Source organism: Nomascus leucogenys, chromosome 13 (genome assembly GCF_006542625.1).
Source record: "Nomascus leucogenys isolate Asia chromosome 13, Asia_NLE_v1, whole genome shotgun sequence".
Classification (NCBI taxonomy): domain Eukaryota; kingdom Metazoa; phylum Chordata; class Mammalia; order Primates; family Hylobatidae; genus Nomascus; species Nomascus leucogenys.
Window position 1 is genome coordinate 35,785,891 of NC_044393.1, and position 13,578 is coordinate 35,799,468.

The 13,578-nt window shown below is 51.0% G+C and overlaps 1 protein-coding gene across 3 annotated transcripts in view; it reads right to left on the reverse strand.

Moving 5' to 3' along the window:
- Nucleotides 1–939: 939 nt before the first annotated feature.
- Nucleotides 940–13,578, reverse strand: part of UBOX5 (U-box domain containing 5) — a 50,760-nt gene continuing 38,121 nt past the window's right edge. Inside the window, exons 4-5 of one of the 3 annotated variants that reach the window (XM_030825812.1) lie at nucleotides 6,963–7,121; nucleotides 940–1,645 (exon numbers count right to left, since the gene is read on the reverse strand). In XM_030825812.1, the coding sequence (XP_030681672.1) occupies nucleotides 1,623–1,645; nucleotides 6,963–7,121 (182 nt within the window). In that variant the 3' untranslated portion in view covers nucleotides 940–1,622. Of the gene's footprint in view, nucleotides 1,651–6,962; nucleotides 7,122–13,578 lie in introns of all 3 variants that reach the window. The other 2 variants (XM_030825810.1, XM_030825811.1) reach the window with 2 other exon arrangements.

The following is a 13,578-nucleotide window of genomic DNA, read 5'->3' on the forward strand; positions in this document are numbered from 1 at the left end:
CAGCACTTTGGGAGGATCACTTGAGCCCAGGAGTTTGAGACCAGTCCGGACAACATAGCAAGACCTTGTCTCTACAAAAAATAAAAAAATTAGCTGGGCATGGTAGCACGTGCCTATAGTTCCTGCTTCCTGGGAGGCTGAGGTGGAAGGATCCCTTAAGCCCAGGAGTTCGAGGCTGCAATGAGTTATGACTGCACCACTGCCCTCAAGCTTGGGCAACAGAGACCGACCCTGTCTCAATTAAAAAAAAAAAAAAAAAAGCAACTAACCCCAAACCCAGATCTCTAAAGTCTTGGGTGTGGACTAGAGCCCTGGACGGCCTAAAGGAAAGGAATGTGCCTATTCACGGGGACATTCTGTTCACAAGGACGGGCTGTTCACAGGGACCTGCGGCTAAGCTGAAGGGTAAAATACAGCTTTACAAAGCGTCTTTAGGCTGTTCCTTCCCAAACGTGCTTAGAAGGGAAAAGGGAAAGGCAGGTGTGTTTTCTCACTGAGGTTCTTCTAGTGGCTGGAATCTGAGAGAGTACCAAGTTGTAGGGATATGGATATATTTTCCCTTTGGGACTCCATAAAGCTAAATGTTGGGCTGAAAAAAGGATGCAGCCTATAAACAAGTATTCCTGAAACCGGCCGCATGCGGAAACGCTGCGCTCCCCTTCAGGGAGCAGTTTCAGGAGCCAGCCGAGCACAGCTGGCACCGGCCAGAGGGAGCCCTCCACCCTCCCACCATGTATACCCACCTGCAAACCTGGGTTCTAAGTCCCCATGCAGGGGATAGATCTGAAATTCCAGTTTGTGTCCTTTCAGGCCGTCGACAGGAGTGACAGCCTGGGCAAGCTGCAGTGACTGCACACAGCTACCCTGTGAGCTCCACTTGTGTGGGTGCAGGTGGGCGACAGGAGTGTGATGACACAGACGGGCACTCCACCAGGAGGAAACCCACAGCAGACGTCAACCATCGCTTTATTAAGGCTGCGAGTCGGGGGGCTGAGTCATGCACTCCACAGACACCCCCACTTCCCCCAGGGTCCACTTTTGGATGACCCTGAAGGCAGAGACTCCTGAGATCTGGGCCACAATCTAGGGTGAGCCACCCACAGTGCCCTGCTGGACAGAGGGGTATGCGGACTGCATCGGGGGCCCTCAGCAGGGGTCTTCCTGCCTAGGGTGGGGCTGGCTCCAGCAGGCCCTGGGCTCAGGCAGCGGGAGTGGCAGGGAGGCAGGGACACCCCCCGCCCTCCGGCCTATGGCTTTGTTGCCCTATTGCCACCAGCGCAGAAGCAGTGTGCTACACCGTGAGGTGATGAAGAAGAGCCCCGGGAGGGAGCAGGCAGCTCTGTGCCTGGGGCCTGGCCAGACCTCAGGGGTGCTGTGGCCCTGCTCCTGTTCCCCCTCAGCTCCTCCCAGCGATGAGTCTCCTCCAGTGGAGGCCAGTCACTCAGAAGTGGACCCGCAGCACATCTTGGCTAGCAACCGGCCGCTGGCAGGCTGTGCACGTCATGGGCAGGGAGCGTTGCTTCTCACCCAGGCAGGGTCGGCACAGGAGGTGGCTGCAGGGCAGCTGGTACACCGGCTCCTTTTTGAAGTAAGGAGAAAATACTCTTTTGCAGGAGGCACACTCAGGGCCCGGGATGCTCCCAGGCTGCTCTGGTAAATCAGGAAGGAAAACAGGCCAGGGTTAGGAAAGCTGCTCCGTGGTCCAGGCTACTCTGAGAGGCAGAGCCTTCCCACCGTGCCGCTGCAGCATCTGGCTTCATCCCTCCCGAGTCCATCCCAGGCTGATCAGGTAGGGGAGTGCAAGGGGGAGAGGGAGCCTGGGAACCCGGGAGGCCTCTTCTCTATGATCTTTGACCAAATCTCAGTGCCTCTACGAATGCTTGAGAAGAGCTGGCTTCTGAGGGCAGCAGGCAGGACTGGGACCTTCCTCCTGGTTTCCTAGCAAGGTTTACTTTCCCCCGCGATAGGTGGCCAAGGCTGGAGCAAGGCACAGCTCACTCTGACAAGATAAACTGCAAGAAATGTGAGAGGCGACAAGAGAAGGAAAAGACAGGCCAGTGGGGTGGCTCACGCCTGTAATCCCAGCATTTTAGGAGGTTGAGGCAGGAGGATCACTTGAAGCCAGGAGTTCAAGACCAGCCTGGGCAACACAGTGAGATCCTGTCTCTACAAAAAAAAAAAAAGGAAAAGCAGCACATGGTCCAGTGTACCAAGGTTGGGGAAGTGTGAGAAGGGAGGTCAGCAGAGACAAGGCTGAGGCCTGCAGCGCACCTGCCACTGGGGCCTAGCTCCTGCTCCCTTCAGCCCTGCAGCCTGCAGCCCCCTCACTGCTACTGGCAGTCCTGCTCCCGACTCCTCAATCCCCCTCCTGTGCTGCCCTGGCCCTCTGGGCAGGCTCTCCCTCCTTCTGCAGCTCCTGCAGGGCATCCTTGAATGAGGGTCACAGTGAGCAGCTCTGGCCATGCCCCACCAGGCTGCACCCACGGCTCTTCCTTCCCTCATGGCCCCTCTGGAGAGTGACAGGGGATGGGCTTGCCTGTCCTTCTCGCGGTCCATGTCTCCATTCCTAGCCACTACTCTCTGGAGGACCCCAAAGGAACCTCAAGCCAATTTGCTTCAGAAATGTTTCTTAACCCCCCTTCTCTCCGTCCATTTCATCACCATAATCCAGGCCACTCAACGCATCTCTTCCTAACTATTCACTCTGCTCCAGGCTTGTCCTCTTAATCTGTCCTCAAAGCTGCCTCCAATGACCCACCTATGTAACTTGACCACCCCATAACTCTGCTTTCTACCTCTTAGGGGCTCCCCAACTTTTGGGACAGTCAAGACTCCCTGCACGGCCCACCCAGCCTCCTCACCTCTCTTCACACCAGTCTCAACTTTTAGAGTCCAGCAGCTTCCAATCACTTCTTTGCATACTCTGCACTGCTGGCCTCCTCACTTTGTGCTTGCTGTTCCCTCTGCCTAGAATGCCCTTATCTGGAGACCTGGCTCAGACCACACCCATTCCATGAAGCCACCCTGGGTTGCCCCTTTCCTGTGCTTTCAGAGCCCACTATCCCTTCTCAGCCTCCAAGGTAGGATGCCTGCTTCCTCCCCAGGCTTTGCAGGCCCTGAGGGTCAGGACTATGTCCATGTTTCTCATCTGGCCTCAGGACCTGGCACAGCACCTCACAGGGCAAGTGCTCCATCCACATGTGATGAATGGATCTGCCATCTACACTCGGGCACCAGGCACCAAAGGGAGGGCAGGGGTGCCCTACACGGGGAGCAGGAACTGAAGTGTTCCTGCCTCCGCATCCCTGAGAACTGTAGCCAGGAAAGAGTGGCCTGGCTGCGGGTGTTTTCTTTGGGCCAAACATTAAGCAACATAAAAGTACCGGGTGCCTCTTCTGTGCACACAAGCCAAGAATTCCCCAGTGAGTGGAAAGTTGAACCTCTACAGGGAAGGGAAGAAGGGAGAGAGAAGCAAGGGAGGAATGAAGGTGGGGAGGGAGGGGGGAAAGAAGGGAGGGGAGGAAGCAGGAGGAAAGAGCCACTGACTGCTTTTCAGTGGTGCCCCTTTCATGCAGGCTCTGCCAGAGGCTTCAGAGATCTGCCTGACCCACAGTGCATGATGAGAATTTATTTTCCATCAGTTTTAAAAACCACACCTGGCACAACACCACAGGAGCATGCAAGGGCCCCAATTCCCCCCAGCACTGACCAGAAGTCCCATTAAAAGATCTTAGAGGCCCAGAGCCCCACGGGCAGTTTCAGTGACAGAAAAAAAAAAAAAATCATCAAGGAAAAGACAATTATTGTGCCCTGGGCAGACTGGAAACCCAAGTATATAACTGCAAACTGAGGTGACTAAGAGAGAGGATAAAAAAGAGGCCTTGCTTTGAACAGGGTGGGCTAACATGGCCTCCTGTAGGAAGAGCTGTGAGAATAAAAAGGGGCCAGCCACACAGAATGAAAGGAGAGCAAGCACAAAGAACAGACTATCCGTTAAAGAAAAAGACACAGTGGTCGGGCATGGTGGCTCACACCTGTAATCCCAGCACTTTGGGAGGCCGAGGTGGGTGGATCACCTGAGGTCAGGAGTTCGAGACCAGCCTGACCAACATAGCGAAACCCCGTCTCTACTAAAAATACAAAAATTAGCCAGGCATAGTGGCAGGCGCCTGTAGTCCCAGCTACTCAGGAGGCTGAGACAGGAGAATGGCTTGAACCAGGGAGGAAAAGGTTGCAGTGAGCCAGGATCGTGCCACTGTACTCCAGCCTGGGCGACAGAGCGAGACCCCATCTCAAAAAGAAAAGAAAAGAAAAAGATACAGTGAGGCTGGGTGTGATGGCTCACACCTGTAATCCCAGCACTTTGGGAAGCTGAGGCAGGTGGATCACCTGAGGTCAGGAGTTCAAAACCAGCCTGGCCAACATGGCGAAACACTGTCTCTACTAAATAAACAAACAAACAAAAAAATTAGCTGGGCTTGGTGGCGTGTGCCTGTAATCCCAGCTACTAGTGGGGGCTGAGACAGGAAGATTGCTTGAACCCAGGAAGTGGAGGTTGCAGTGAGCCGAGATTGCGCCATTGTACTCTAGCCCGGGCAACAGAGCGAAACAGAGCAAGACTCTGTCTCAAAAAAAAAAAAAAAAGAAAAGAAAAAAAAAGACACAGTGAGAGTGGGCTTCAGATAAGACTACAGAGGACACGTGGGGGCTCCAGCAGGCAGGACCTCAGAAGGAGTGGGAGTTGAGGTTTTATCCTAAGTTCAGGGGATACCATGGTAGGATTTGAAGAAGTGGAGCATGGTGATGGGCTGACATGATAAAAAGATCCGACTGCTGTGAGGATGATGAGCCACAGTAAGGCGAGGATGGGGGGTTACCAGCAGGGGCTACTGCAGGAGTCTGGGGGTGAGGCAGTGGGAGCTGCAGCCAGGGGAGGGGCCACGGAAGGAGAGCAGGGGACTAACCTGAGGTCACCTTGGGGGAGGGTGGACAGGACCTGATAATGAACAGAATGTCAGGATGCGGACACTGAAGGAAATCGAGAATGACTTCTGTGTTAGAAGCCTCACCACAAGACAGAAGATGCTGCCCTTACGCAGGTGGGATGATGGGGGCAGTGAGGGGGAAAAGCTCTGGAGGGCAGATGCGAGCAGTACAGAGTCTGAATGTTTCCTTGAGAGAGGATGCTGAGCCCGGGCACGATGGCTCATGCCTGTAATCCCAGCACTTTGGGAGGCTGAGGCAGGTGGATCACCTGAGGTCAGGAGTTCGAAATGAGCCTGGCCAACATGGTGAAACCCCATCTCTACTAAAAATGCAAAAATTAGCTGGACGTGGTGGCGGGTGCCTCTAATCCCAGCTACTTGGGAGGCTGAGGCAAGAGAATCACTTGAACCCAGGAGGCAGAAGTTGCAGTGAGCTGAAATCGCGCCATTGCACTCCAGCCTGGGCAACAGGGGCAAGACTCCATCTTAAAAAAAGAAAAAAGAGAGAGGATGTTGAGTGCTGTCAGGGCGGCAGGATGAGTTCCAAGGAGAGGCAGGAGCTACAGGGGAACATGGGCAGTCGCCGGAGACGTGGGTTCTCACTTGGGTAACACAGAATATTGAGATTAGAGAGTCCAGGGCCAGAGCTGGTAGAGAAGGCAATTGGCAATGGAAACTGAAGAGGGACCACCGAAGATAGGAGAAAAGAAGCAAAACAGCCTAAAAGCCAAGAGAGAAGGCGTTTTGCACAGCATGGGCTCCATCTCGTAAAAAATGCCTCGCGTTGCAATCAGTTTCTCTTGCTTTGTATCCTAATAGATTCTGGCATACAGTGGGGGTCAAGGTTCATTTTAGGCAAAATTGGCCCATAAGCTGCCACTGCTCTTTCTAAGACACTGATGGAAGTGTTAATCTGAAGGGATGAGGACGACAAACCCAACCAAACTTCTCTTCACATTTACATAAAGTGCTCCGGATGTCAGACTGTAGACAGGCTAGATGAGAAAAAATAACAGAAAAGGCCAGGCACGGTGGCTCACTCCTGTAATCCCAGCGCTTTGTGAGGCTGAGGCGGGTGGATCACGAGGTCGGGAGTTTGAGACCAGTCTGGACAACATGGTGAAACCCCGTCTCTACTAAAAATACAAAAAATTAGCCGGGCGTGGGTGGTGGGTGCCTGTAATCCCAGCTACTCAGGAGGCTGAGGCAGGAGAATAGCTTGAATCCAGGAGGCGGAGGTTGCAGTGAGCTGAGACTGTGCCACTGCACTCCAGCCTGGGCAACAGAGCGAGATGCAGTCTCAATAAATAAATAAATAAATAACAACAACAACAAAAAAGAGAAACAGGCCAGGCACGGTGGCTCACGCTTGTAATCCCAGCACTTTGGGAGGCCAAGGCGGGCGGATCACGAGGTCAGGAGATCGAGACCACGGTGAAACCCCGTCTCTACTAAAAAATACAAAAAATTATCCAGGCGTGGTGGCAGGCGCCTGTAGTCCCAGCTACTCGGAGAGGCTGAGGCAGGAGAATGGCGTGAACCCAGGAGGCAGAGCTTGCAGTGAGCCGAGATTGCGCCACTGCACTCCAGCCTGGGCGACAGAGCGAGACTCCGTCTCAACAAAAAAAAAAAAAAAAAAAAAAAAGAGAGAGAGAAACAAAAATCCTCAGGAGAAAATAATTAACATTAGATCTCACAAGGAAACACAGCAGAGGGTGGCCAAGCCCTACATCCACAGAATTACTAAGGATTGACTAAAGAAAGCCTTTCTTGTGAGGAGTTTAAGTTCATAGGCAGCCCCTCAACTACCCCTGGAAAAGGCAAGAGAACAAGTTCTCTCCCAGGGTGGGTGTTGGAACTGACAGGGAGGCTGGCCAGGCAGGTCCACAGAGCCCCCAGGGACTCGGCCCAGCATCCAGAGACAGAAAACAGACCACCCGTTCCAAGGCTCCAAGGAGATGGCGGGGCCCATGTTACCCGAGCCGGTGCCAGGCCTCCAGGAAGTGCTGCTCCCTCTTGTGCCAAGGTGCTGGAGCTGTCCCGTCAGCCGTGCCGTGAAGGAGGGCATGGAGCCAAGGGTGGATGCCAAGGCAATTTCCAAGCTTTGTGACAGCTTCTGCTCGTGGGACAGTGGACCTGTCGAGAGATGCGCACAGCACAACATCCAGAGACAGGCTCCGCAAAAGAGACCAGCCCCAAGTCCTTCGAGGGCTATAAAAACGGCACCTCCAATCTCACACATCAATGTAATGAAACTCCATCCTAATGTCTACTGGCGGACCATGACAGAACACCGGGAGGTAAAGCCCTAGGAACCCTGGCAGTTCCTGCCCATCCCACCCGCTTCAGGCTTTTCTCCTCCTGGAGAAACTGCTGGGCAGACATGAGCCACCTTGTGGCTAAACTGCAGAACTGCACCCTCCTTTTTTTTTTTTTTTTTTTTTTTGAGATGGAGTCTTGGTTTGTCGCCCAGGCTGAGGAGTGCTGCAGGGGTGCCATCTCAGCTCACTGCAACCTTCACCTCCTGGGTTCAAGCGATTCCCCTGTCTCAGCCTCCCAAGCAGCTGGGACTACAGGTGCGCGCCACCACGCTTGGCTAATTTTTTGTATTTTAGTAGAGACGGGGTTTCACCATGTTGGCTAGGAGATCTGGCCTTGTGATCCGCCTGCCTTGGCCTCCCAAAGTGCTGGGATTACAGGTGTGAGCCACGGCGCCTGGCCTCCTTTCTAAAGGCCTCCTTGCTGGCCAAGAAAATAACTGGGGCAAGCAAACGCCGGCTGTGGACTCCTGTTCCCTGCCCCCCATTCCCTCCCCAGCGGCCTTAGTCTTCTCTTTCCCTAACTCTGCCCTTCTGGGGACCCCACCACCCCCCAGGGGAGTTCGTCTGCATTTTCTAGGTGTTCATGTCCTCTCTCTCCTATTAAGTAAAACAAAGCAGTTATTACCGAATAGAACTGAGACCCCACGTTGACCACGCCACAATTTAGGGGACCTTCAGTGTAGGATCAACAGAAAGCCAATCCATGGAATGAGGGTGAAGGCCAAAGGGGTAGGGGGACAGCTGCCCAAGAAAGGCCCTAGGGACCTGCCTGGCAGAAAAATTTGCAATGCTGTCTCAAAGAGGAGAATGGAACCTTTTGTCCACTGTTTGCAGGACACAGGACATCAGCTTAGGGCCTTGAAGGAGCCCTAGTCAGCGTGGTCCTGGGTCACCAAGTCTGTCAAGGCCAACAGGACTGAGACCTCCACAAACTAACGCTGAAGTCTAAGGACCTTTTCCCTTGTTCTACCCCACTGCGCCTCAGATGTTTCCAGGAGTTTCTGAAGGTCATGTTAACTAGAATTTACTCTTAAAACCAAAGACACAGAAATAAACATTAAGCATACTATTTGCATAGTCTTTTAGAAGAACATAGGAAACTAAAAGAATGATCAACTCTAAACAGAATAATTTCCATAAGGAAAAAGAAAAGGTTGCCAGGCCAGGCACAGTGGCTCATGCCTGTAAGTAATCACAGCACTTTGGGAGGCTGACACATGCAGATCACCTGAAGTCAGGGGTTCAAGACCAGCCTGGTCAACATGGTGAAATCCTGTCTCTACTGAAAATACAAAAATTGGCCAGGCGTAGTAGTGTGTGCCTGTAATCCCAGCTACTCAGGAAGCTGAGGCAGGAGATTCGCTTGAACTCAGGAGGCAAAGGTTGCAGTGAGCCAAAATCACACCACTGCACTCCAGCCTGGGCGATAGAGGTCAAGACTCCATCTCAAAAAAAAAAAAAAAAAAAAAAAAAGGAAACGTGTCAGAGAGCTACCCTCCACAAGCACCCAGCACTGACAATCACAGGGACTTCTACTAGCCAGGCAGAGTGGGTATTCCAATACTATTCAATTGTTCCAGAGCACAGAAAAGAAAAAATTCTAAATTCTTTCTATGGAACAAAAAAATCATTGATGACACCTGACCAAAGATGGCACACACACACACAAACACACACTACAGTCCAACCTCATTAATGAATACAAAAATCCTAACACTAGCAAACAGAACCATTAAAAACTATTAACAGGGGCCATGCACTGTAGCTCATGCCTGTAATCCCAGAGTTTTGGGAGGCCAAGGCAGGTGGATTGCCTGAGCTCAGGAGTTTGCGACCAGCCTGGGCAACATGGTGAAACACCGTCTCTAATAAAATACAAAAAATTAGCCGGGCGTGGCAGCATGTGCCTGTAGTCCCAGCTACTCGGGAGGCAGAAGCAGGAGAATTGCTAGAATCCAGGAGGCAGAGGTTGCAGTGAACCAAGATCGCACAAGTGCACTCCAGCCTGGGTAACAGAGCAAGACTCCATCACTATATTAAAAAAAAAAAAAAAAAAAAAAAAAAAAACAGGGCTGAGGATGGTGGCTCACACTTGTAATCCCAGCACTTTGGGAGGCTGAGGCAGGCAGATCACCTGAGGTCAAGAGTTCAAGACCAGCTTGGCCAACATGGCGAAACCCCATCTCTACTACAAATACAAAAATTAGCCAGGCATGGTGGCGAGTGCCTGTAATCCCAGCTAATCGGGAGGCTGAGGCAGGAAAATCACTTGAATCCAGGAGGCAGAGGTTGCAGTGAGCTGAGATTGCAACACTGCACTCCAGCCTGGGCGACAGAGCGAGACTCCGTCTCAAAAAAAAATAAAACAAAATAAATTAGCCAGTATGGTGCTGTGAACCTGTAGTCTTAGCTACCGAGGCAGGAGAATCACTTAAATCCCAGCAGCAGAGGTCGCAGTGAGCAGAGATTGCGTCACTGCTGCACTCCAGCCTGGGCGACAGAGGGAGACTGTCTCCAAAAAAAACAAAACAAAAAGAAACCATTAACAGGCCGGGCACTATCGCTCATGCCTGTAATCCCAGCATTTTGGGAGGCCAAGGCAGACGGATCGCTTGAGATCAGGAGTTCGAGACCAGCCTGGCCAACATGGCAAAACCCCGTCTCTACTAAAAATACAAAACACTAGCCGGGTATGGTGACAGGTGCCTGCAATCCCAGCTACTTGGGAGGCTCAGGCGGCAGAATCACTTGAACCTGGGAGGCAGAGGTTGCAGTGAGGCGAACTCACACCATTGCACTCCAACCTGGGTGACAGAGCGAGACTCTGTCTCAAAACAAAAACAAAAACAAAAACAAAACAAACAACCATTAATATTAAAAGATTCATGACCAAATGGAGTTTACGAATGTAAGAATGGTGCAATATTAGAAAACCTATTACGTATTTTACTACATTAAAATATCTGAGGGGCCAGGCACGGTGGCTCATGCCTGTAATCCCAGCACTTTGGGGGGCTGAGGTGGGCGGGTCACCTGAGGTCAGGAGTTCGAGACTAGCCTGGCCAACATGGCAAAACCCTGTCTCTACTAAAAATACGAAAAACTAGCTGGGTGTAGTGGCAGGTGCCTGTAATCCCAGCTACTTGGGAGGCTGAGATGGGAGAATCGCTTGAACCCAGGAGACAGAGGTTGCAGTGAGGCAAGATCACACCACTGCACTCCAACCTGGGTGACAGAGCAAGACTCTGTCTCAAAACAAAAACAAAACAAAACAAAAACCATTAACATTAAAAGATTCATGACCAAATGGAGTTTACTCTACAAATGTAAAAATGGTGCAATATTAGAAAACCTATTAACATATTTTATTACATTAAAAGATCTGAGGGGCCAGGCACAGTGGCTCACGCCTGTAATCCCAGTACTTTGGGAGGCTGAGGTGGGTGGGTCACCTGAGGTCAGGAGTTTGAGACCAGCCTGGCCAACATGGTGAAATCCAATCTCTACTAAAAATACAAAAGTAGCCGGTGTATTGACACATGCCTGTTATCCCAGCTACTCAGGAGGCTGAGGCAGGGGAATTGCTTGAACCCGAGAGGCAGAGGTTGCAGTGAGCCGAGATTGCACCATTGCACTGCAGCCTGGGTGACAAGAGTAAAACTCTGTCTCAAAAAATATATATAATAATAATATTTCCACTGATACTGAAAGGCATGAAACAAAGTTCGATTCCCCAATCCTAGATAAAAATACTCAATAAAATAGGAATCAGTGGTAGAGGAGGGTTTCTGAAATGTCTCCAGGTAAACCCTACCTCCTGATATTCATGCTTTTGGGTATCTTCTCCCCTTGAGTGGGCTGGACTTAGAGACTTGCTTCTAACAGAACACAGTGATCCATTTCTCCACCAGGCAGGAAGGACGCTGGTGTTGAGGCTGACATACCTATCAAGGACAACCACTACCATGGCTTCTGGTGCTTTGACAAAACCTCAAATGAGCGGCCCTCTGGCCAGGTGTCTGAGGTTTCATATTGTTGGAGCATTCGTTGTGTTCCTGGGGGTTGCAGCTAAGTTCACTGCAGCTGAAAGAAGAAATAAGGTACACGCAGATTTCTTTTTTTCTTTTTCTTTTCTTTTTTTTTTTTGAGATGGAGTCTCGCTCTGTCACCCAGGCTGGAGTGCAGTGGCGTGATCTCGGCTCACTGCAACCTCCGCCTCCCAGGTTTAAGTGATTCTCCTGCCTTAGCCTCCTGAGTAGCTGGGACTACAGGCATGCGCCAACACACCCAGCTAATTTTTTTATTTTTAGTAGAGACAGGGTTTCACCATGTTGGCCAGGATGGTCTCGATCTCTTGACCTCATGATCTGCCTGCCTCAGTCTCCCAAAGTGTTGGGATTACAGGAGTGAGCCATCGCACCCAGCTCACACGCAGATTTCTACAGAAATGATGATTCCATGAAGGATTGTGAGATGAGGAAGGTTGATCTCTTTCAGAGTGCAAAGTAATTTCGGAATATAAAGAATTTCTTGGCCAGGTGCAGGGGATCATGCCTGTAATCCCTGCACTTTGAGAGGCCAAGGCAGGTGGATCACCTGAGGCCAGGAGTTCAAGATCAGCTTGGCCAACATGGCAAAACCCAGTCTATACTAAAAATACAAAAATTAAGCTGGGCGCAGTTGTGGGCACCTGTAATCCAACTACTCTGGAGGCTGAGGCAGGAGAATTGCTTAGCCCAGGAGGCGGAGGTTGCAGTGAGCCAAGATTGTGCTACTGCACTCCAGCCTGGGTGACAGAGTGAGACTCTGTGTCATAAAAATACAAAAATCAGCCGGGCGTGGTGGCTCATGCGGTCAGGAGATCAAGACCATCCTGGCTAACACGGTAAAACCCCGTCTCTACTAAAAGTACAAAAAAAATTAGCCGGGTGTGCTGGCGGGCGCCTGTAGTCCCAGCTACTCGGGAGGCTGAGGCAGGAGAATGGTGTGAACATGGGCGGTGGAGCTTGCAGTGAGCCAAGATGGCACACTGCACTCCAGCCTGGGCGACAGAGCGAGACTCTGCCTCAAAAAAAAAAAAAAAAAAAAAAAATCAGCCAGGCATGTTGGCACGCACCTGTAGTCCCAGCTATTCCAGAGGCTGAGGCATGAGAATTGCTTGAACCCAGGAGGCAGAGATTGAAGTGAGCCGAGATCACACCACTGCGCTCTACCCTGAGTGACACAGTGAGACTCCATCTCAAAAAAAAAAAGGAAGGGAGGGAGGGAGGGAGGGAGGGAGGAAGGAAGGAAGGAAGGAAGGAAGGAAGGAAGGAAGGAAGGAATGAATGAATTATTTAGGTTGAATTACACAGAAGTTTGTCACTGATCTGTGTTCTCAAACTAAGAAATATGAAGATGGAGGCTAAGAAATCATTTTTCTTGATATTATAAATAAGCAATTAACAAATACCTTGGGAAAAAGAAGAATACAATAGAAGTGAGGAGTGTGACTTTCAAGATTACATTCTAAAAGATGGATTTCCCTCGTCTGTGCACTCTCTCTGGAACGCACAGCTGCCACACAGTACACTGCCCTATGGAGAGGCCCACAAGGCAAGGAACCGAGGGCAGCCTTGGGCCAACAGCCAACCAGCAAGTGAGGCCTCAGTCCAACAATGCATCAACGAGCTGAATCTTGCAACAATCATGTGGGTGAGACTAGAAGTAAATGCTTCCCCAGTTGATCCTTGAGATGACCACAGCCTCGGCCACCAGTTTGATGGCAGCCTTGGGAGACCCTGAAGCAGAGAATCCAGCCAAGTTATGCTGGGATTTGTGACCCACAGAAGTTATGAGACAATGAATGTTTGTTGCTGTAAGCCAGTAAGTTTTGGGGTAATTTGTTACCTAGCAATAGATAACCAATACTTCTTTGACATGATAAAAACATCTATCTCAGGCCAGGCACAGTGGTTCATGCCTGTAATCCCAGCACTTTGGGAGGCTGAGGTGGGCGAATCACCTGAGGTCAGGAGTTCGAGACCAACCTGGCCAACATGGTGAAACCCTGTCTTTACTAAAAATACAAAAACTTAGCCGGTGTGGTGGTACATGCCTGTAATCCCAGCTACTCGGGAGGCTGAGGCAGGGGAATTGCTTGAAGCTGCAAGGCGGAGGTTGCAGTGAGCCAAGATTGCACCACTGCACTCCAGCCTGGGTAACAGAGTGAGACTCCATCTCAACAACAACAAAAAAACATCTATCTCAGCCTAAGATCCAACATCCAGCTT